The sequence below is a fragment of the Ambystoma mexicanum genome, chromosome 6q (genome assembly GCF_040938575.1).
Source record: "Ambystoma mexicanum isolate Mex_15411 chromosome 6q, UKY_AmexF1_1, whole genome shotgun sequence".
Classification (NCBI taxonomy): Eukaryota; Metazoa; Chordata; class Amphibia; order Caudata; family Ambystomatidae; genus Ambystoma; species Ambystoma mexicanum.
In genome coordinates this window covers 463,402,399-463,427,359 of record NC_090937.1, presented here as the reverse complement: position 1 = coordinate 463,427,359, position 24,961 = coordinate 463,402,399, and the positions used below count along the sequence as shown (strand labels likewise).

The 24,961-nt window shown below is 44.5% G+C and overlaps 1 protein-coding gene across 1 annotated transcript in view; it reads left to right on the top strand.

The window, feature by feature from the left end:
* The window catches only part of ARHGEF38 (Rho guanine nucleotide exchange factor 38), a 372,213-nt gene extending 347,455 nt beyond the window's left edge, over positions 1-24,758 (top strand). The window contains exons 13-14 of the mRNA XM_069630953.1: positions 9,330-9,598; positions 10,597-24,758. Coding sequence (XP_069487054.1) covers positions 9,330-9,598; positions 10,597-10,782 — 455 coding nt within the window. The 3' untranslated portion in view covers positions 10,783-24,758. The remainder of the gene's footprint in view (positions 1-9,329; positions 9,599-10,596) is intronic.
* Positions 24,759-24,961: the final 203 nt, after the last annotated feature.

Here is a 24,961-nt window from a genome sequence, read left to right as displayed (position 1 = left end):
AGCGTTTCTACGTCACCTGTCAATACCAAAGCCCACCACAGAAAAAACACCAAAAAATCAAGCAAAAAAGCCCACACCAAATCAACCCATACAATTAGTGCCAGCCATAAAAAAATACATGCAAAAAATCGACAGCCGCCATTGCAATAATACATAAGGAAACAAGCCTGGAAACGGATTACTTACTCGACCTAACAACGCACGAGGCCCTACGAACACAAGAAACCACGAAAGAAAAAAACCAAATCAATGATTCAAGTCTACTAATTCTCGACGAATATCGACCAAGTCATTCCATTCTCTTCACCCTCTCGTGCCAAGAAATCTCAGCCAGATCAATGACCGATTCAATCGAGGACACAAACAACCATGCAACATATGATGAAATCTCCTCGATCTCACTATCCAACGAAACAAGGAGTAGCACTGGAACAAGATACTCTATAACCCGATCAGTGCAAGAAAGATCCTGCACGAAAAACCAAAGAGAACCCACAGATCCATCCCAACCAATATTCTTGAACCCATTTCGACAAACGGAAAACCACAGCGTGCAGATAGAAAACATCATCTATAGACCATCTCCATTGGTTTTGAATAGAGCGAGCATACTAATACTCTTTCAAGCAATCCCGAACCTGAACCAAATACGCTCCGGAGACATTGAGCTGGTAACCTTTGAAGATTAAAAATGCAACGACAAAATATCACTAAAACTACGTGACAAAACAACCATGGAACAGATACTAACAACGAAAGAGACACTATATAAACTTGGCTACAGTTGCAGGCCCAGTAAGACACCCCAAAATGAAGAAACTAACACAACGGAAAATCAAAGGAAAGCCTTCACATCAATCCAAAGAGAAAAATACTCTAAGAAGCTACAAAAAAGGTGCAAGATACTAATACAAACAACAACCTCGCACCAACTTCTCCCGGACATTCCACACAGCCTTTCAAATGAAATCCTGGAAGCGAGCACATCAACAACACCCACAATAACAACGGTCGCCCAATCAGACGACAGTATGCTTCAGAAGACAGCCTAGACTACTCAACTGAAACAAGCGTGAGCAGCATTTCATAACCATTAACCGATCCAATCAACACTTGGACCATGTGCTCGTAGAATACGAGGGGAAATTCCCACCTGTGCAACGGCCCATCACCTGAATTTGAAATGTATGAGATCATCTGCTTCCAAGAAACCTGGCTGTCTGACACTCCATGCTGCAACGGCTTCCTAGCATTCCTCAACCCACCACCAACAAGACCCAAAGGAAGACCATCATCAGGCCTACTAACGCTAATTAAGATTGACCCGGCATGGTCCATACTCCAAACCACAAATATCAACACGTGGAAACAAAACACTGCCATAAAAATAAAAGGAAGCCCAAATCCTGACTTCGCAAACCATCAACAAGAAAGAATAATCTGGATCATGAACCTCTATTGGAACCCCGCTGCAATAAACAACGAAACCTTCCTGGACAGTGTCTTCCTAACAATGGACAAACTCATCACCAAGCACACAACAATCGAATTCATACTATGCGGCGATCTAAACCTTCACCTATGGCACAAAGACGGACAACCCATTCCAAATGAAGAACTAACAACACGCGCTAAAAGATGGACAAAAGAAATCAACATTCGTAATCTCTCACTCATTGATTATCCTGCGGACGAGACAAATAAGATCTTACCATCCTGGTCTCGAGGCAAATCGTCCTCTATCATCAACTACATCTACCTCTCAAAAGAACTTAGAGCCACAGTAGAAACAGCCAGCATAGTCAAAACATCAAAGAGTGACCACAACCAGCTTGTCATACACGGACAAAATAGTCTGCGACAACCACAGTCCCATCGAACTATCCTACTGGAAGTCTGCACAGCTGGCAGAAAACTATGCATAACTCGACAAGCAACAATCACGCTCACAAAACAATTTCTTCAAACAGCTCTGCCTGACGACCAGAAATGAAACTATCAATGGCTACTTCTACCTTACTACAAGCAAACAACACAACAAACCGCAAAGACACATCTACACTCTTATAACAAGGAGTTAACCGAGGAGAAAAGGACGCTGAGAAACACTGTGCGACAACTAAAGAAAAGGAAAGACAAAGACTCATTCACAAAAATCAAAGCGGCAAAACAAAACTACAACAACTGGATCAAAACGCATCGTATGACTTTACTATAAGCAGACGCAGAGGCAATTCTAGAAACCTACAAAACACATAACCTCAGAGACTTATGGAACCTACTGAACAACAACTCAGCCTGCCAACACAAACTCACTGGAAATGTGACAGAACAACGATGGACCCAACACTACACGAACATATATAAAACCCGGCCCTCAGAAACCGAATAAGAATCACAGACACAGAAGACAAAGTGGAGAGTACTCTGCGACCACCAAGACATCCTAGACATGATACAAAAACTCAACATATCCCGTGCTCTGGGCCCTGACGGGACCTCAAACGCAATGATCAAGAAAGACCCACACTCATGGGCCAACCTTATGAGTAACATCTTGACACTCATAAACAACCTCAAACAGATACCCTTGTCATGGAAAACCGCAACTATAGTGCCCATCCACAAGCAAGGCCCAAGAGACGACCCAACAAACTTCCGCCCAATTGCACTACCAGACCCCCTAGGGAAGCTGTTTGCATCCATTCTTTTGAAAAAACTCAACCAATGGGCAACTGAGACATACCGATTCGCAACCAGACAAACTGGCTTCACTCCAAACATGGGTACAAACATCACAAACATCAATCTACTTCTGCTGAACTTGATCAAACACTAAGCAATTCACAACAAAACAATAATCTATGTGGCCTTCATAGACCTGCATATGGCCTTTGATGGAATCTCCTAACAAAAGCTATGGAACAAACTCAAAAAATGGAAATGCCCAAATGACATCTTGGGGCCAATTAAACAGCTCTACTCAAACACCTCAATAACAATAAGACTCACAAGGGAAGGCCATACAACACCGAAAATATGGTACTAAGCAAGGATGTCCCCTTGCAGCCAAGTTATTCAACCCATCTCCAACCGGATGCCTTGAATCCTCCAAAGGTCAACTCAATACCAGTAAAAAAAAAATCATGACATACGCGGACGACATCATCCTGTTGGATAAGACACCCTCGGGCCTTCAAAATAGTCTTTCAAAACTAGACCAATACATGAAGCTCAATGAACTCTCAATCAACACAAAGAAGACGAAAATCATGCAACTTAGCAGAACATCCAACAAAAAAGAAAAACAACTAAAAATCTACCTAAATGACAATCCGCTAGATGAAGTAACCATATTTGAATATCTGGCGATCCACATAAATCAATCCAAATCTGAAAAAGGATGGACAACGAACCTGGAACAAAACATCCAATCACTGGTGAGGCAAGGATGCGTGATCCAGCGAAAGTACGGAAAATACTAATTCAAACCCATAACAACATATTACAAGCAAAAAGTGATCCCAACAATAGTCTATGGAACAGAAGCAATGATGTATGCTACCGATTATGACTGGACAAAACTAGAAGCCTGCTTCTGACACAAGATCTTGCAACTGCCACCATCCTTTGCTATGCCCAGAATCGGACACGAAGTAGCAGTGCAATCAATCAGCTCAACTGTCCTGTGGAAACACCTCGACTTATACCGCAAACTGCTTACGGACAAGAAAACACCGGCAATCCAAATTCTAAGATCTCACCCCGAGGCAATGAACAACGCAACCCTCAACAAGTGGAAAGACAACCTTGAACGACTAATGACAAGAGAAGAAATCTCCCATGAAATGCTCACGTTGTGCCTTCAACACGCAAAAGTAAAGCTGATGAGAAATGATTGGATAAAAACCACCAAAGAAAAAACAAAATACAGCCTGAACATACAATGTAAAACAGACATCAGATCAATCAACAAACTCCCAGCCTACTTGACCATCTTTCCCGACAACATAATGTGAGCAATATATCTGAAAATCCGGATGAACATCATACCAACCCGATTCTACCTAGCAAAAACAAGACAAATCCCTCCAACAGAACATTTCTGCCCATTCTGTTCAGACACACAGAAATCAGAAACACTATTCCATCTCCTCATGGAATGCAAAAATCTCTCTGAACAAAGAACCAGACTCTGTGCTTACTATAAGATTGCAGAACAGACGATGGAGGCAGAAGAAAGATGGACGGTGATGCCCAGTGGCAAATCAAACAAACTTATCCTCACGATATGCCAATTCCTACAAGAAATACTAAATCTCGACAAACATGCCACAAACTGAAAGGGAAACTCTGTAAAATCTGAGACAAATGAAAAGTTTAAAATTAAACTATAACATTTTATTAAAAAAATAAAATAATAATAATGATGATCTATATGGTCTAGGTGAGCATACGCATAGTTTATAGGTTCACTCAGGGCTTTAAGTGGGGTAGGAAATCGAGGGGGGGGGCTCATTTGGGGACTTGGCTCGTGGGATGGGCTTGGCCTAAAAAAGTACACAAACTATAGTAAGGTATGCCAACAAATATACAAATGCATGTAAGCATTTATATTTGTGTGCGTACCTTACTATGGTTAGTGTACTATGCAAGCCTTCTTTTATAAACATATAAATATGTAACATATTTCTATGTTTATAAAAGATGGCTTGAAAAGTACACAAACCATAGTAAGGTATGCTGCTTGAAAAGTACACTAACCATAACACTTATATATTTGTGCGCATACCTTATGGATTGCGTACTTTTCAAGCCATCTTTTATAAACCTCGAAATATGTTGAGGAGTTCCCAGGTTCGCCGAGGGTTAAAGACGCCTCGGTGACCTGGGGAGGGAGTGGGGAAACAAAGGGACAGTAACTTCCTCTGGTGAAATCTTGCGCGAGAGGGGTTGGGGGGTTCACCAGAGTAAGTTACAGACTTAATGGCGGGCGCATCTCCTGTTGCGGCTGCTGGCCAATGTTGTGCTGGGACCGCAGGTCCCCGGCTCATCCCCACTTTTAGGAGACTGCTGGGGCCCGGCTGTGGCTGGTCCCGGCCCACTTAAAGCACTGGGTTCACCAGTATGTATCCTTAGGTTGGTCTTGGTTCAGTCTCAGCTGAAGTAATCCTTTAACACCTGCCTTTGTGAGTGAATAAAGGAAAATTTAGTGAAGTTCACACCCTATATAGTTAATAGGTCACCTTGCAAAGGAACAGTGGCTCTTCCAGTTATTGTAATTCCAGACTCCAGAACATGAATCTTGGTAGCTTCATAAACTCTTGACCCACATGAGGAAACGCGCTGAGTGCACTACAGTCCATGGAGGTCCTGTGAGCTCTAGTATCTTGGTATCTTTGATGATTCACTGACTTTTCCCACTCTGTCATGAAAACCGAGCTGTTCAGCAGCATGGTTGTGCCGAACATGGTCTTCTGCTGATGCTCCATGCCAGACTGGAGACTGTGGAGGGTGGGTGCACGTCTCGCTCTACTCATTCTATTTCAACAGCTGTTTTCTGACTTTGATGACCAGGATACTGGCGATTAGCATGTGTGGTGAGGTTATTCATTACACTATAGTTTTTTAAGATTGTGTGACAATGCTCGTGTCCGTAGGGCATGCACACGTCTTAATCCACTGTTTGAAAAAGTGGAGTGAATGGCAGTTACGTTGTTGTGGCATTTATTCTGATGGTTAGGTCTGATGGACTAGGGGCATGTGGCCTCTGAAAGAGAATGGCCTGTGGATGTGGTCCCAAGAACACTGTCAAAGTGCCAACAGTTAGGCTGTTTTGGTGATAAAAAAATGTTGTACATTCCTGTAAAGCTCAATTGACCTTTGGACTGTTTTCCAGGTTTCTAGTCAGACATTCCACAACAGTTTTTTTGCCCTTTGTGGTGTGTTTGCCAGGCATGGTCGGGAGGTTTGGAAGTCTGGAGGTTTAGGTCGTGGCCATTTCTACCAAGTGCACTTGAGTCTCATGACACTTCCCCCTACCTGTGTTTTTTGGTTGTGGTAAGAACAGTAAATATTTTTTCAGGGGACACAGTCATTGGACCAGCTGAGCGTGAAGTTCAAGTCATGCACTTTTCCATCGGTGGTGAAAATGTGTACCAGCCCGAGTCTGTAGGTTTCTCTTGAGTGCAGCCATTACATAGGGGAATCAGAGAGTGAAACAAGTGTCCACTCGTGGTTGACTTGCAGGTGTGTTGTGGTACAGTTGTGTAGCCCCCGTTTCCTGGTCCTGCTTCAAACAAGGGTGCACTCCTCTGCCCACGAACCAGGGACAATCCCCATGTGAACCACCACCCCGAGCCCTAAGCCTGCTGGATAGGGAGGGCCACAGCACCTCAAAATAAAGTTGCTGATAACAGGAGAGGGGATCACTAAGGGACACAGACACCAGAGTGTGTAGGGGACCCATGTTTATTTAACAAAACCACTTACGCCTTTTATACCTTTTCCCTACAATTTCCCTGGTATGAGTTCCAACTGACTGGGGACCTGCTACGCCAGCTAACTCTTCCTTGGAGGGGTCTCTGGACCCTTAGGGTACGTCTGGTGCTAAAGACCCCCACCCAGCCTCCGGTACCACCCACAGAGAGTGTGTGGCCAGAGGATGGCCTCTGTGGTGGTCCCATGTCCTACTTAAAGTGCTACTTAATAAATATATACATATAACTACACATACATATATACCTTGACTTACAACATATATACTACATAAAACATTATGCCACAATAGGGTGACTGATGCATTCACCCCCTTGACGGTACCTTTGTGGTTCTGTCTTCATAGCGCTGGCTCTGTGCTGGCTGGTGCAGGGCTGAAGGCAAAGCTGAAAAGTGGTTAGCTGGTGCTGGTGGCAATGCTGGATGGTGGCTGCCTGGGCCCGTCTCCTATGGATGATGGCTGGAGCCTAGCCCTGCTTCATTCCTCAAGATAGCCCCGTCGCTGACATGGGGCTACCCGCACTCACCACTCTCTATAAAATTATCCTGGGTCGCTCCCTTTGCGAGTGGGTTCCACCCGTTGTCACTGCCACACTGCGGCCCTTTATTAACTTCTGGGTGAGCGCTGATGGCAGGGGGCCCACCTGCGCTCACTACCGCACCTGCTGCTTTGTTTATATATTCTGGGTGGCCCCTTTGGCTGAGGCACCTACCCGACATCACACCGTGCCCGCGGCGCCATTTTGGCTTTGGGACTGCGTCCCCTTTGCCATGGGGACTCCGCCAAACTCTCCGCAGCCATCTTATGTTGGGGAGTGTCCCCATGACAACAGGGATGCTGCTGAGTTCACCCCTGCACTCTGCGGCCTCGTTTAGTCTTCTGGCCTTCTGTCGCAAGACCCTGTGGGCAGGCTGCTGCCTTCACCCAGGTTGCTCAGCTGGGCAGTGTGGGGCTTTCTTCACCCTGGCCGCTCAACAGATCAACACAGGACTTCCTCCACCGGCGGCCAACCCGTAACTTAATGTTCACCACTCCACCCTTTTGGGTGGAGTGGGCTTCACCACTCTCCTCACTTCACCTCCCGGGCGGCACTTGGCATACGTAGCCCGGGAGGACTTCAATGAAGGGCCAGCCTCACTGGTCATGAAGCAGGCCTTCAGGGGCATGGCCGGGCAGCCTGGTCTGAGCCACCCCCACATATTGCCCAGGCTGGGCTGCTCTTCATTGGCCCAGGCAGCACCTGGCACGTTGCCTGTTCTTTGGATACTGCCCACATCCTCCACGGCACAGGGGCGGCCAAGCCGGCCATTGCTTCAGCAGCTCGGCCCCCTGGCTTCCTCTCTGGGGGGGACTCCCCACTCGCTGCCATATTCAGGCATGGGGGGCCGCTCAAGGCAGCAAAGCCCCTCCCCCCCGGTAAGTCTCTTTCTGCATCGCCTTTCTTCCTCTCTTCTCAAACTGTCCTTTTCCAACTGTCTTTTTTAAAAAAAAACATTCTCGTTGGATTCTTTTCTCTTAAAAGGGAAGTATTGGGTGCTGTAGGTTTACAGTCTGGAGTGAATATACATGGGACAACCAACACGTTTAGCATATTTAATAAATTTGTAGTAAATCAAAAAACCGGCCGAACCAGATTTTCTCCATGCTCTCTCTCTTGTTTGTAAGCAGGTCTTAAAAAAAAAAGAACGTAAACCGTTTTCTTCTAACTCTTTATTTTGATTTCTTCAACAAACATTACAACAATAACAAAGTTGAGCGATTATAAATATCAAATAACTAATTCTATTTGTCATACTTAGCATAAGATTTTATAGAGAATAAATACAATTGATATCCGCCTATGAAGCCCAATAAATAGAAACACACAAGGACAACATAAACCACTAGACGTAACACAAACCACACAACACCCCCGCAACCTTAACCCCAGATCATTAAAAGGCCCCCACTGTTCTAAGTACTCTCCCTCTGGATTTTGTCTTACTGACTGAATTTCAGAGCCTGAAAGTGTTTGCATATCCACCAACCAATTCTCTATCTGAGGCTTCTTTCTAGTCTTCCACGCTTTCATAATTTGCTTAATTGCCGTCAGTAAAGCTTTATCAATCCAGTTAGAAGAATCACATGCCTTCTCGCATCTACCCTCAGTTGTTTGAATAATCACTGCCATAAAGGTTTGCGGAAAGGAGATGTTCTCAGCTGCATTAATTCTGTCTAATACATCCCTCCAGAAATCCGTCACTCCCTTACATTCCCAAAGCATATGCAATAATGTTCCCCTCATCTGCTGATAGCCCCAACACAGATCATTATCCATCAGACCCATCGCACTCATCTGCTCCGTAGTTCAATAAATACGGCTTAAAACCTCTTGATGAATATAACGCAATTTCAGATCCATCTTAGCTTTCACTGCCACCTTCCAGACACTCTCCCATACTTTCACCGAAACATCCCTCCGCAACCCAAGCCAATCGTAATTTCTCCCATGACTCCTTCATGCGTTTCTCTATTGGCATTAATTTAACAAAAGTTGACACTATACAGGGTGGAGTATCAAACAAATGTTGGGCTTATCAATCATTACTTTCTTTTTTGAGGTGCTAAGAAGAACACAATTGTTTTGAGAAGGTTAGCATAGTTCTTACATTTTTAAAAATGCGCTGCTCTTTCACATGAGAAGGTGTATGACAGAGCTTACTTTATCACCTCTAATCGCATTGAAGCCTCCTCTGATGGTGGGATGTGAAGTGCAACTTTTGATGGATTGCCTTATATGCTTCACAATACTAGCAATATCGTGACCTTTGTCTTTTTTTGTTGTTTACAGTAACCCAAGGATATGTGTACTCCTCTTTCCTAAAGCCCTTCAACCCAAGCAGGACTCAAAAGGTGGTGACGGATTGTGTTTTCCAGGACGATGATTTTGACAACATCAGCCTTTTTGTCTCATCGCGGCGGGCCAGTATTACTAATACTAAGACTCGAGGAGAGAGCACCAGTGACTACGGCTCCCTCTCTAATAGTTTGATTGAGACCCCAGATACCAATGGAACAGATGGAGCGGAGACTGACGTCTTCAATGATGTGGATGGTCATGTAAGTGGCCTGCCCAACACTAATGTTCTTGAACATAGTATTTTAAGATAGGTTTTAGTCGCTGCATGTTTCCGCAAACGCAAAGTAGAGAAGAAACCATTAAAAGAAGGACAACCTGTTATCCCGGCGGCTCTGATTCCTGTCCATAGGATTCGCAATGGGCTTTTGTTAAAAGTTATCTTTGGAAATAAGAGCTCTGATGTCACTTCCATTTAGCCAACTGTAAGATAATTGTACACAATTGCCTTAGGTTTGTGTTTGTGTAAAGGAGCCGCTGTCCTCCAGTGCTTTTTTAAATAACGTTTGTAGTAGATCAATGGATTCTCTTACTCAATGGCTCATGCTTGGTATAGTCCCAAATATCACTTCAATATTAATGACTAACTTGGCTCCAAGCAGCATATCTTCTAATGTTGTAATTACATTATAGAGGCCATATTGGCACACTCTGTTTACTCATTTGGAGCCAAATGAGTGCATCTGTTTTCCATTTTTACTAGAAAGACGGCATGGTTTTCTAAAGACACAATGGGAACACATTTTGTTTTTTATATTTTGAAATATTGAACCCCTAAAGCGAGTTACTTGAATGAACTCACTGGGATACGAAGATGGAATGTTGATTACAAAATACATAGACAGTTCTCAGAATTGGTAATTAATTTACAGCCACCAGTTCTATATGTACTCACAATGCATTTTGGATTGCATGCGTTAACAGTTGAAATTAATTACTCCATAATGAAAGTGCCAACACACTACTAAAAATACAAACGGCGTATCCCCATCATGGAGCCCACCCTCTCCAGCTGCTGGATAGTTTCTGCAACCTGTGGCTCTCCAGATGTTTTGTACTAGGACTCCCATGATCCAGTAGGGCATGGGCACCGGAGGCTCCTCCGAGGAGTCTGCAAACATTCTCGAGTTGCCTTTTGTTGTCAGGATCTAGTTTGCTTGACTAGTGCACCATTAACCCGCTTCTGTTTCTCTCCCATTAGATCTTCTATGCAGTTTATGCGTTTGAGGCACGGGGGAACCAAGAGCTCAGCCTCCAGGAATACCAGCGGGTTCGGATCCTGAAGTTCTCTGACCTAAGTGGCAATAAAGAGTGGTGGCTGGCAGAAGCCGAAGGGCAGAAAGGATATGTGCCAGCTAATTACCTTGGGAAGATGACCTACGCCTAAGGAGCTAAAAGTGGCGCTTGCTCTTTCACTGCAAATGATTGGGACAATGGAAACAAGACAGTACATATGCTAAGAATGGGCAGTATGGTTCCCGTGCGGGAATTAAACTCGTTAACACATTGAAGGCATCCGACCGCCACAACAGTAGCAGTCAATGACCTTGCAGGACACGGAGAGTTGCAGTAGTTCCCGTCAAGGTTATCCTGTTAAGGTCCTGCAGGCGTGGGTTACTATTACCCAGACAAACACCCTGTGCTATTGTGCTGGGAACCACAAAGGCTTGTTCGATTATTTATTCTGGGCAATACAGAGATCTGATGGGACACCGGATCATGGTTGTGCAATTTTAACAGATTATCTTCAAAATGATCATATGCTGAAAGGGATCTTGGACTCGGATGCCAAAGAAAAGAACAAGCTATCACAGAGCGGAAGGCAGCATGCTATTGTCATGATTGTTTACGTGCTGACAAGTTCGGACAAGGTCATGATGTCTTTGTCTGGAAAATAGACCCTGACTTGCAATAGTTTAAGGTATCCGTGTGGGTAGGGTCCCAGAAGGATACAAAGGGAGGTACTGAGTGGTAGTACTGGTGTCTCGTGCAATACCCTATGATGGGGGGTTGCTGGTCAAAGTTGATTGATTCATCACCAACCTACCCCATTCCCAGACGCATGTGTTTTGAATTTGGAGTTACATATTATAGTTATGATGTTATTTTAACATTATCGTATGATTTTGAAGTCAAATATGGACAGGTACTGTATGTATAAATATATATATATATATTTAAAAAAAGAAGATTATAGAAAAATAAGACTGACATGCAGGACTTAAAAGTATTTAGTTTGTCAGTATAAATCAGAAAACAAGCACCCTCAGTCCCATCATGTCATGGCAGTTGAAAAGAAAACTTTGTAAGGCAACATGGACTTTTCTCATTGCTTTCTGGCCCCAGGAAAGTCTGACGGTGGGAGCGTTATCTTACTGAAGAACATTGCATCAAGACAGGCTGTGCCTTATACATCACTTCTGGTGATCGGACCTACTGTAGGGCTCCACCAGGCCTGCCTCATAGTGCCCAGTAGCATGAGCGCATCTCCCTGCATGAAGGCCTCTCCTGCTGTACATGGTCTACGCTGCCTTTGGATTGATGCGTTACCGCTGACCTTTCTGCGTACCACGTTTAGCCTCACTTTCCAACTGATGTGCCTGAATTCTACATAGGCAGCCACTGCTCCAGATCAGAGTCCGAAAAACTAGTCCTCGGATATAACAAATGATCACCAAAATGCCAGATGAAAGGTCCCATTTTGTTTCTCTTCCTTGATTCCACAGAAGTCAGCACTAACCCCACCTCCACATTGTGATCAACATTCACTGTACACATGAGGTGAAGAGATGTGCTTTATTGTGGGGGAAATGTTTAGTTTACAGGTTACAATATTTGGACATACTCTGGACCATCCACCAATTTACAAAGCATCTGGGGATTTTGTGTCGAAACAAAACCAACCACCTTCCACATACAGTGGGCAAACCCTGATGAAAGTAATTAACTTGCAAAGGAATTGTGGTTGATTTTGACCACTTCCTCTGACAGACTGTTCAACAATGCCATCAAAACCCTGTTCTTCCTCTCGCAAAGTGCCCACTTTTAAGGTTAAACCTCCCCAACCCAGTCTTCTTTCGCATCGGTCGCTTTGAGAAAGCGTGTGTCATTTTTACCACTAATGATGAGAAATGGAGCTGATTTCAGAGAGCTAGTCGTGTCTGTACACTGAACATGCCCAGTTCAGAAAATTGCATTCATTTGGGTGTGCAGTCGGCCCAAAGAAACTTGTGATCAGGAAGAGTTGGCAAGCGATTGGGAAGGGCCTTCCGTAGAGGTTGTAAATTCGGAAGTAAGCCCAGAGTAGCAGGTCCCGTTACCTATAATGATGAGAGCTGTGGTACGGCTGTGCATTCAGCCTCATGGCAATGACCAACATAGTCTTGTATGTTGACGATCACATTTCAGCACCGCACACAATGCCCATCATCTCACTTTACCTCCAGCTCGAATATTTGCATCTATGCTGATTTGATTGCATATCTGTTTCGTTTTCAAAAGGGGAGAAGACAGAGTTTAGGGGCAGGTTGAGTGTGCTAAGGGACTTTCCATCTGGGCCATTCAAAGAAGTCCTGTAGTGAACGCTTCATGCAGCATCCGCCTGACGATGGGAATTTTATTCAATTCCCACTCACTGTTAAGGATTCCGACTAGATAAATGCGCACGGCGTGACGTGACTGAGGGACGCCGGAACATGCATTCAGAGATGCTCCTATGAAGTCAATGCAGTCGTTTTAGGGAAACTCATTAGTGGTTCACAGGCCATCCATCGGTTCTATAGCTTTTCAAATTGTGAAATCTATCGTCAGATGAAATCACTATTGAAATAATACTGTGCAATATATAGTGCTGGATTTAATCCGTTTTTATAAAGCAAGGCTTCTACCAAAAGAGCATCACAAAAAATATGTATGGTTAAGGGCAACAGTCATCCAAGTTGGTATGCTGCTGGAATTGCCCTAATTATTATCAAATAATAGTCTGTATCTTGTGTTTTAGATTTTGTTTTGCAAGGTAATCCGCTTTTCCGTTCGGCCAAAACACGTAAGGGGCTGTGTACCGGGAAATGCATGCATGATTTGCTACAGAGTAGCTTATGTGTCTCTCTCATAAGTGGCCTTACTGCGGTATTAAGCAACAAGTGTGTCATAGTAGTATGTGGTGACTGTCAGGTAGCCCGCACAGTCCCTTGTACAAGAGCCCTGATCTGTGGAGCAACCGCACTCTCAGACAACATATTAGACCCTATTATTAGAATATTATACTATTCCCTCCCACTGTACCTGACCCTCATTAAGTGGCTAGCAAGTACATCACTCGCAGCATTTCTGAACGGTGCCAGGCTGTCAATGGATTGCATTAGCCAATCAGACTGTGATAATCCCACCTCTACCCTTTTTTATCCTACGACATTCACCTGTTTACACAGTTCATCCTTCACTGGGTCACACTTGGCCTTCGGACTTGAAAGTCTCTGAATTACTATTCCAGAGTTTGCTCGGATTTCAAATTTAAATGTAGGGCTGTGAAAAGAAGCCACCCTACTCCAAGTGCCGCTTCAGCTCCGCTCACTCCCATCATGCATCCAACCCCCCCCCACTTTACGAATTTCTTGTCGCTTTTCAAATTTGCCTCATGAAGACAATCCATTTTACACTAGAGCCAATACCATATTTCTAGCATTATCAGTCTAGGGTCCACCTAGTAGGACCTGCATGCACCCATGCTGCCTGAAAACATTATGTGCCCTGCTTCACCACCCCCTCACCCTCTGCCTTGGCACCGTCTCCTTCATTACCATACTCTTTTATTCCCCATGTCTTTTTTCTTCCAATCACTAAGGCTGGATACCCCAGGCAGGGGCACAATCTGCCCAAGTTCTGGACCAGCCTAGTCCATCTGAGGCTACTACGGTGGTGATGTGGCGCAATATAACAGGTTTATAAGATGTCCATAGAAATAGAGACAGTGCACAGAGGTTGAGAGCCGCATGCTTGCTTTTCTTAGCAAGAAGGATGTGCCTATCCTGCTCTTTGGCTGGCTGTGCAGGGGCATATCCACTTTTTCTGTTGCACCTCCTACGGAAGACATCAAAGATGTCGGCAATAAAGTAGAAGTGGTAGAGGACTCAATGGACAGTCTGCATGACAATTATTCAGGATGCACTGTGCCTACTCTCCTCGGTTTGCCAATATGGAAACCGCCTGGACAAAACTATTATTAGTCCCCAGTGAGGGTCAATGAGCTTATAACAACCAAACTCATTGGCACTCGCTGGGGCGTTATCCAGCCAACAAAGACTTACCTGAGCGAAGGCCCTCACTGTTCCATTCCTTTCTCCCGTCAGGCTGCCATGGAAAGGGAGAATGCCATTTTGTTTCATCTATTTTTTCCTTTGTTACAATGGGCGCCATGGAAAGGGAGATAGGACTACATGTAGTCCCTTCTCCCCAATCCATGGTGGGCATTTTCTTTTTCGAGTCGAGAAACGGTTGCAGCACAGTTTCTCAACTCGAGAAAAATTGCTATTACTACCCCACTACGACGTGCCAGGGTACCAATGGCAATATAACCCTTTGAGGGAGGGGCATTACCAGTAGGGTAACACACCCAGGGGCTACATTAAAGCCCTCGCTTAGCGTGGGCTTCTATCGCCTGGGGGCATTACCCTACTGGTAATGTTCACTCTCCTCGGGTTATATTGCTTAATTAGCAGCCTGCACATGGGCAACTTACATGTAACAAACATTGTACAATCAGTTCATGGAGTGCTCGCCCACTTCTTCTTGATAGCTGCTGGGAACGCTATTGCACTTTTTAGGACAGAAATGACACTGGCAAAAATGGAAGCCCTATTGATACCCTCCTTAGAATTGGGATGAAGACCTCGGACAGGTGGAGCTCAATATTCCACGTTAGTTGAGGAAAACGAATTGGTAGGGTCTTTGTTTAAAATGCAATCATTATATGCAGTTTTATCACACATTTATTGGGGTGGAAAATGTTTTCTCTCTAAAAGCCATAATTTTAACAATTTGATTTGTCATGCTTGTGAAATGATCTGGATGGACTTTGTTGGCATTACCTACACTAGCAAGTTGTATTAGGTAGAAATGCTTGACAACAATTATGCACCATTGCTCCAGTGACTGCCACTGTAAACACTAGCCATGTATTGTTGCTTCAATGATGGCCTTTGTGAACACAGGCCATGCATCGTTGCTCCAGTGATTGCCATTGTGAACATTGTTCATGCAACATTTACTCAGTGATTACCATTGTGAATACCGTTCAATGTTCTTTGCTCCAATGATTGCCATTGTGAACACTGTGCATGCTTCGTTGCTCCATTGATTACCATTGTGAATACCGTTCAAGCTACTTTGCTCCAATGATTGCCATTGTGAACACTGTGCGTGCATAGTTGCACCAATGATTGCCATTGGGAACACTGCATGCATTGCTGCTCCATTGATGGCCATTGTAAACATTGGTCATGCAATGTTGCCCCAGTGATTACCATTGTGAATACCGTTCAAGCTACTTTGCTCCAATGATTGCCGTTGTGAACACTGCATGCATAGTTGCACCAATGATTGCCATTGTGAACACTGTGCATGCATCGCTGCTCCATTGTGAACATTGGTCATGCAATGTTGCTCCAGTGATTACCATTGTGAATACCGTTCAAGCCACTTTGCTCCAATGTTTGCCGTTGTAAACACTGTGTGTGCATAGTTGCACTAATGATTGCCATTGGGAACACTGTGCATGCATTGCTGCTCCATTGAAGGCCATTGTAAACATTGGTCATGCAATGTTGCCCCAGTGATTACCATTGTGAATACTGTTCAAGCTTATTTGCTTCAATGATTGCTGTTGTGAACACTGTGCTTGCATAGTTGCTCCAATGGTTGTGGTTTGGAACACTGCGCATGCATCGTTGCTCTATTGATGGCCATTCTGTACATCGGTCATGCAACGTTGCCCCAGTGATTATCATTGTGAATACCTTTTCAAGCTTTTTTTCTCCAGTGATTGCCGTTGTGAACCTTGTTCATGCATCTTTGCTCAAGTAGTGGCCTTTGTGAACACTGTCCATGTTTCATTGACCAAGTCCTTGCTGTTAGGTTTATAGCGATCCTTATGCCATACATTCGCTTAAAGCTTTTTCCCCTCAATCCATTTGGAGTAGTTACACACACAAACCTGTGTCCCACAAGAACATTTGGGGCAAGGAAATGAAATGCACTGTTGTATATCATTTGCTACACACAAGACGTGTGGTGTGCGCGCATCTCTTCATGAAGTAGGGGTACACACTGCTGTAAGGCCTTTTATGGCACAGTTCTCTTTGCAAGAAGACCGATATTGCTCTGTGAGCAGGGATTAAAAGCCAAAGATGGGCTCATGGGGAGTTCACCAGGAGCTTCCTTGATACAAGGGTGCCCTTTTCTGATAGTGCCAAGACTCTGTTGTATTGGAGGTCAAGGTCTATTTAAAGTTTGGAAAAAAGATGGGGTGAGGCGTGCACTCTAGTTCCCAGCTTTGTGTACCTTCTGCAGTTCTCCTCCAAGTGCTTTCATGCCTCTTGCAATCTTCAGGGAGGCAGTCTGTTCAGGTGTTGCTGATTAGTACCAATTTTAGCCTCAGGGAATTCTGGTAGCTGTAGTCAATGCTGGTAGCCAGGAACCAACTCCCCTCCAATAGCACAATATAAATGCCACGATGAGGGGCAGGGGGTAAAACCAGCATTATGGCTCTCCTAAGTGGAGCATGGGTCACCCCGGTTCTGCGCCTCTGGAGCCCAGGACTCCCGAATCAATATTTAGAAAAAAGAGGGGGTGAGACGCGCACTTTAGTTCCCAGCTTTGTGTACTTTCTACAATTCAGTTGCTCTTCTCCTCCAAGCGCTTTCATGCCTCTTGCAATCTTCAAGGAGGCAGTCTGTTGAGGTGTTGATTAGTACCAATTTTAGCCTCTGGGAATTCTGGTAGCTGTAGTCAATGCCCCTCTTTTTTCTAATTAAAGTTTGCAATACCTCAAACTGTAGAGGCAAATAACTGGAACTATGCAGATTAACAGGAAAGGATAAGAGATGAAACTCTGTGTTTTTCCTCTGAAATGGCAGTTACTGGAATTCAGTATAATGTGTTAAATAGAATATTTTCTGGATAATATCTATTCTTTTATTTGATCAATTCACTGAACAGAATTTCAGCATGCAAAGTATGTTCATGCTGTGCAGAGCATTGAGAAAACTGATGGTGCTGTGATCCCCTCAAGCGTGCAACATCAAAGCTTGAGGCAAGCTCATACCAGAGCCCACATACTCATGCTTGGCCAAGAGCCTTTGCCACTCTGCACCTTTATGGGTCATCCTAACATTTGGCTTATAAAGGGCTGGATCAATCAGTCTCTTAAAGTCAATGAGGAATTCAATCATTATAATGTAGCGCTACATGAGACCATGGTGGCTTCAGAATTTAAGTTGGCAACAAAGAAGGCTGGGTAATGAGAAGAAAAGACCAGTCCACCAAAGAGGCCAGTGAGTACTGGCCATGAGATCCCCTACCATTGCTCATGGTTCAGTCCTAAGAGGTATGAAAAGGGGCATGTTACAGGGCTCAAGTGCAGGGTACACGTGGGTGGACAGAGTCCAACCACTTCTTTCAGTGGGTGGACTCGGTCCCCCCAGCTAAAATGAGAAACATTGTATGGCATCTTTGAATTTATGTATTAAAGCCGACCTCGGGGACCGTATAGTTAGGTTTGCAGGCCGGACACATCACCGCTGCAGTATATAACCTGATGAAAAATAATAAATAACTAAAGGGGAAATATTCCATTTCGGTAATGCAAGTTCCAGGGAAAAAGTTTGTATTGGTTCTTGGAGTTTAAAACATGGACAACATTTAACGTGTTCAAAAACTCCTTTTAGAAGAAAATATGCTCTCTTGGTTTTGTGTGTGTTGATTTTATGAAAGGCAAATGCCATTCGTCCTGTGCAATTTGGGTGGTTATGCAAAGCCAATTTAATGAAATGGGCATATTTCAACTTGATATGCTAATTTTTGGTGACTTCAGATGCCATTGCATTTGTTGATGAGTCCCCCCACTTATATTTTTAGGACTTGACCCTTGGATAGGTAGACCAGAGGGCGAGAGGCAGTGGAGATTTGGAAGAGGCGGCATGGAGGCAGTGGCCAGTAGCTGCTGAAGCCTCTACGAAAGTGGCCCAAAAGGGATGCGAGCCACAGAAAGCCTGGCACCAGGCATAGTTCTCCAATCAAAACTATAAACTGTGTCCACGCAGCCCAAAATATACTTGCTAGACTTGGGGAACATACCACATAATTTTGTATGTTTGCACAAAAATAATGTTGTTTAATTTCAGAGTAGTTTTGAGAGAGGTGTATCATGTAATTGAGCACAGAGGGCTTGACCATTCATCTCGGGCAGTGCGGTGAAAGTCATCAACCACAGGCAGAGTCCCCTTTCCTGGATCCCAAAACCTCTGCCATGCAGCTGCGCTGGGGACTGCACATCAGAGATGCCTGGGCACCATACAAGGGTAGCCATGTCCCCAGAGGCCCTGCACAATGTCCTGTGAGCCCCTCACACTTTCCTTGTGTAGGATCTGTGCACCCACCCCCTCCATCCTCTGGGTGCCTTCCAAATCCCCCATCAGAAGGTAGGTGGTATAGGGCTCCCTTGCTCCAGGGAATCCCACAGAGTTTGGGGGTGTAGGTACTTCTACCCCTGGCAAGAAGGGAGGGTGTAAAGTTAAACAAGTCTTGCTCCTGCGTATGGGAGAGGGGCCATGCAGTTCAGGCTATATTTTCTACCTCCTTTGGGAGGTGGGTGGTACTCAGCTTTCCATATTTTCCATAATGGCAACATGTGCTGGTCCCGATAAAAAAGAAAGGGGGGGGCTTCTTTGCAGGGAGCACGGATCCATGCAAAGCAGGGTTATCAACTATTGTTTGCACGTTTGCTATTACAGAAGGGGCCTTGCAACCCCCCATGTCATAAAGCCAGTCCACCACAAATGTCAAAAAGGGGCCTTTTTCCAGCACCGTCATGTTTTGTTATCTGGCCCCAGATTTGAATCTCCAGCACTCTAGCTGCTACCGATCTGGTAGTGACACAATGGGGGATGTCATAATGATACACAGTTCTGGAGCACACGTGTTGTGTTATTCACGTGGTCCATCCATAATTATTTCCCCCTCATACATCAGTGCACTGCAGTCACAGTTCGGTCTTGATTTTAAAACTGGCTACACGTGCTTTACATTTGCTCTCATGCCTTCCATTAACTTAATCAATGTTAAGAAAAACACATCGCATCTAACAAAACCTTCATCCCTCCAACTCGTGTGTCTGTCCCCCCACGTAGTTGTCCATCCACTGTCTAATCCCCCGTTCCCATCCCCACAGCCCCGACCAAGGTCTGATGATACCCTGGCGGGGTCACAGAACGTAAGCTCTCGGACAAGGTAAGACCACTCCGTTGGTGATGGGCGCAGTATAAATATACTGGAGCATAACTTCACATTAAAGCGTTGCTTCAAACGAGCCAGACGCTCCTGAAACCTTCCCTCACACTGATCTTTAATCAGAGTTAAGAAACGCGCAACCCTACTGTTACCCACATACACCCTCACTATCTTCCCCAGTGAACTTGTTTGTCTTTTGCCTAACCCCTCTTCTCTCACCTCTCCCCTACTTACCCGCAGGCCAAGGTCTATGGACACCCTGTCTGGGTGACAACGGGCCTCCTCACGGGCATGGTCAGGCGCTGTAAGCCAACTTCGGTGCAGATGGCCAGCAGTATGAATATCAGATAACATAACAAACGTCCTTACATGAGAGGTTTTACTTTAACAATGTTACAAGATGTTATGTTACTTGGCATTTATATAGCGCCTTATGTGTCATTGGTATGACCTCAAAGCGCTGGTAGGTTGAACGCCCTCGGGAACCGCAGTTCAAGTCAGTAGAGAGAGATAGTGTGTCGTACGGTGCGTGGGTGCACCGGATATGTGTGCAGCTGGTGTGGTTGTTGCATGATAGCTGATTCTTAGCGGTAGGTGTGGTGCCGAGGAAATCAGTTGGATGTGTTCACTCTGGAGTTCTGGCTGCGTTAGGCATGAGGAGATGCCTAAGCTAGCCGGAATGTTCTCAGCTAGCTGTGTTTTATTAGGATGATGAGGCCTTCGTGGGGTCATGTTAGTATGAGATGGCATGTTCAAGAAGTGTCTCCCTAGATCTTCATAACATTACTGTTCAAAACCTAATGGAACAAGTGGCCAGCCTTCACATGAATTATGATCCGTAAAGTAAGTGCAAAACATATATTCGAGTGTTGTGGAACAATAGTGTACTCTTTTCTTATGTAAGCATTGGGAATGCTGAAAACCACCAAAGGAAGAAACAGTGTTTGAACTGGCGTTATCAGAAGGGCCCTCCTTCCATCCTTCACACTGTTCATTGGCTTTAGAGCTGGCATCCAGTTAATGATAATAAAACCCGCCTTACCACCCAATCATAATTCAAATCTGATCCTTCTTATAATAAAAGAAAGAAAGTAAAGACAAAGTCCCAAGTCTGGGGAAAAAACATGAACCTTCATATTCTTCCAGAACGTTGCGGGCTCTAGTTTTTTTTCTACATCCCTTACTTTTTTGTGCTCTTACCTCCTCAACAAGAACAACCTTCACCTTTCTGACCGTTCCACTCTTGGACCAGGTCTATGAATTAAGATTGGCTTGCCAGTCCCAGAAGTACCATCCGGGAAATATCTGCAGTAATTCAATTGGATGCAGCAGATATATTAAGCCGACATCTCTACCAGAATTGACCCAGCATGTTGTCGATACCCTGACATACTCAACACTATTCAATATTTAACTCCTAGCTCTCCAAAACTTCCTTGGAACCAAATGACTTCTGCAATCTCAACACATATCTATTCTCTTTCTCCAGAAGTCAATCCATATAAAATGGACGGACACACATCCATCCTTACACAAAGCCATTGCCCACTTGCCCAAATACCTGTCTGCTCTTCACCCTCTGCCTTCTTGTTCCTCACTTTGGCAGACTATTCCCCGAGCAGACTAAGGTGTGGCGCACCCTGGGTGAGGGCACAATGCACCACTGACCAGCATCAGGCACTATGAAACTACTGCTGGAGATTGGCCACATTATAAAACCAGAGTAACCTACATTTTCTAGTTCTTTCTCTGGCCTTTTTTTCATTCTTAAAAATTGTGCTGGGACTTCTGTACAGACCACAATGTTAGTTAAATCTGAATCTGTTCCCAAGAGCCTAAAAAAGGAATAGAACTAATGTTCTACTTTTTCCATTCTGTAATCCTGATGAAGATACCATATAGCATTTATTGATGATAGACTAAATTATATATCCGGATGGATATCTCTGAAAGGAGGACAACCTGCACTTTGCAGTTTGAATCACATGGCAGGGCCGACTTAGACTTTCATCCTTCCAAGGTTGCTAAATCAAGGACCATAAAATGGAGAAATAAAAGCACCTCTTGTTACAGTGCTTAGAATTGGAAGAAATCTGCCATGACGCTCTGTAGAAGAACACATTATTAGCACCTGGCACTAGGGAGCCATCCAATCAGCCCGCTCCAGCCCCTAGCATGGACGCACAGTGAAAGCCTATGTTTGAAGGGAGCTGCTGATTCCCATGCGCCACTGGTGCCTTTTCCCAAAATGGTTCCAGCTCACCCTTTGTCCTCCCACCCCTTCTTTCTCCCTCCCTTCGACCCACCCCCCTCTCCATGCAGGCGCCTCCATCCTCTTGTTATGGACGCCATAGACGTGACAATGACTCGCGCCATAGTTCCGGTCACGTCTATGACAGCCATATTCAATTGGGGAACCCTTTCCTTTGATGAGGGGCTACAAGTCTTCACCCACCCTTTCATCAAGGGGAGCCTTTTCATCATTTAATTTCAGCAACAAACACCATCGCTAATAGAATTCACATTCATATTCACAGGCGGCCAAGGGCTTTAATGGCCCACAGCCCTTGCAAGGCCCCAGGGTCTATTGGGCGTACTTTGGCTTGGGATGGCAGGCCAGTAATGCCCGTGAATACCCACGAACACAGGTGTGAATGCTACATTAATATAGTATTGTGTGCAAAATGTTTTCTTCGATCACTACCATTTTATATTGGCTTTCTAGCCCACATTAGAGGAAGAAACTGGTGCGATTGGCCAGGAGACCAAGTAAATGGATTGGGTGAAGCAAGGGCTTTCTTTACTGAGGCCTCAAAGGATGAGAACTCCCCGTACAGATTGCTCACGTGGGCAATGAAGCTGCACTTTCTAGAGTATTGTGGCGATTGTGTTGTAAAACCGCGCAGAAGGCACTATAATATAAAGTCCAACATTTAGTAGGTGCAGATCCTATGGGTGTGATGGAAACCAGCTAGTGCACAATCCTTCATTAGATTATTGAGAGTAATGTATTCTTTTTTTGCAGCCGACACGTGTTTCGACTATTCGGTCGTCCTCAAGGCAGAATGTCTTGAATGAAGCTCCTGGCCAGTCTATTAATGCAGTCCTAGTAGAGGAAATGCTGCTCATGTGGTACTCCAAGAAATGGTCCATCCAAAATTGGCAGAAAATGTGGGTAGCCCAAAGTATGGGTCTCGCGCGGATCTTATCAGTGAGCCCGTAAGCAATCCTCCATTACTAAACACGTGTCGGCCGCAAAAAAAGAATATAGTGCTTTCTGCGCTGTTTTACAACACAATCGCCACAATGTTCCATTATTGTATTCAGGGACCTGGGGGGGCCCTGTGTGTTGTTTCTGCTGTGGATTGACCATATAGATTTCAGTAGTCTTGGCGCACCACAGCTTGTTTCTCTCCTCATTAGAAGTCTTATGCACTTTCTAGAGTATTGGCTTGTGCGACTGCTCATGCAGATTGACACTAGTACAGTGCTTCAGGTGTAGAGATAGTGGCCACAACTTAGCATAGAAGATTGACGAGTGCAATGTAATTGGAACAGCAGGCTTAGTTATATTTATTTTCTGAATTTTATTGTACTTTCATAACACACCAAATTGTATACAGGATACTCTGGAGCAGTTGATTAAAAAAAATGGCACATAACATAAGGAAATAAAGAACATGCAGAAAGAAGTTAGTGCACTATATCAAAGTAAAAAGGGAGCACATTCCAGGTATACCGTAACTAACCAAGATAACATTAGGACATCAACAGCTTATTGCGTCGGTAAGGCCGGTCGGCCGTCCCACCGTCCCACAGTGATAGGCTGAGCAAAGTGAGTGACTTTCCCAAGGGTTTACGGTTATTACCCGTCTGGTAAGCCATACCACGGACAATCAACACTATTAGCTTACCGGGCAGAAATTTGGGGTGCATACCACACACATCAATTTTCCTTAATTATAAAAAGTTAGCAAGGGGAGCTCGGGTGTGTGTGCCTTTCCATTTTCCATGTGAGTCACCATGTGGTGGAAGAGGTTGGCATCAAGGAGGTAGTGGACCGGGGGCGAGTATAGGCAAGTGGTGCTCAAGGTTGTAGAGGAGGGGTGGGTGACTGTAGGGACTAATGGCCTGAGGTAAAATGGTGGTCCTCGGGAGAGGCACCTGTGGCTGGAATGGAACCCAGGCGTGTAGTGCCAGATTCAGTCCACATTCCTGGCCACCAGATTGGCTGGAATGGCTGGCACACCTCCTTCTGCTACTCGTAAGAAGAACGCCATGCAGAAACCTTTGCAAATGCTGAGAGAGTAAAGAGAAAAATGGAAAACACGAAAGTACTGGAAAAAATGCTTAATAACCTACATGTGAAAAATTAAGGAAACGTTAAAACAGATTAATGCTTTTGAAATAATCTTTGAATAACTGAAGGAAAATATGGCAGGAAAGTATTTTAGCAAAGAGGGTTCGACAGGGAAATGTTTCCAAACTGCAGCTAAGTTGCATATTTGCATGAAGGACGAGAGCACAAGTCTGAGAGTGTAAGTACTGTGCAGGGTGACAGACCATTCACTGCATGGACGCCAGGCAGTCTGGCTGTCTGCACCTCTCTGGGCACCAAGATGTTCTACCACAATTCATGTAACCTTTCTTAATCGTCTGTTCTGTTGCTTAAGCTTGTAATCGGTGCTGCAGCTGGAGAGGGCAACTGGAAAAAAGTTCTTAGAAAATATACATTTATTATGGCATGAGGGAGCAAAGCAAATATGTCTGTGAATTAAATATTTTTAAAAAATTCTAATACATTGTAAAAAAATCCTGTTAAATTATTACAATAAAATGTTATATTTTTTCAAATAAAAAGGACTTATTTCATTTTTATGTGAGATTTATTATGCTTGGAAAAAGGTTTTAACCCAAACAGCGCGCTTCTTATTCCTAGACAAAGCGCCGAGACATCGGTCATCCATGGGTCGATCAGGACTCAGGAGTGGAGGAAGTTAGCGCTTCCTGTGAAGACAACAGCAGTCTTGAATACCCACTGGAATATGCACTTTGAACGTTCG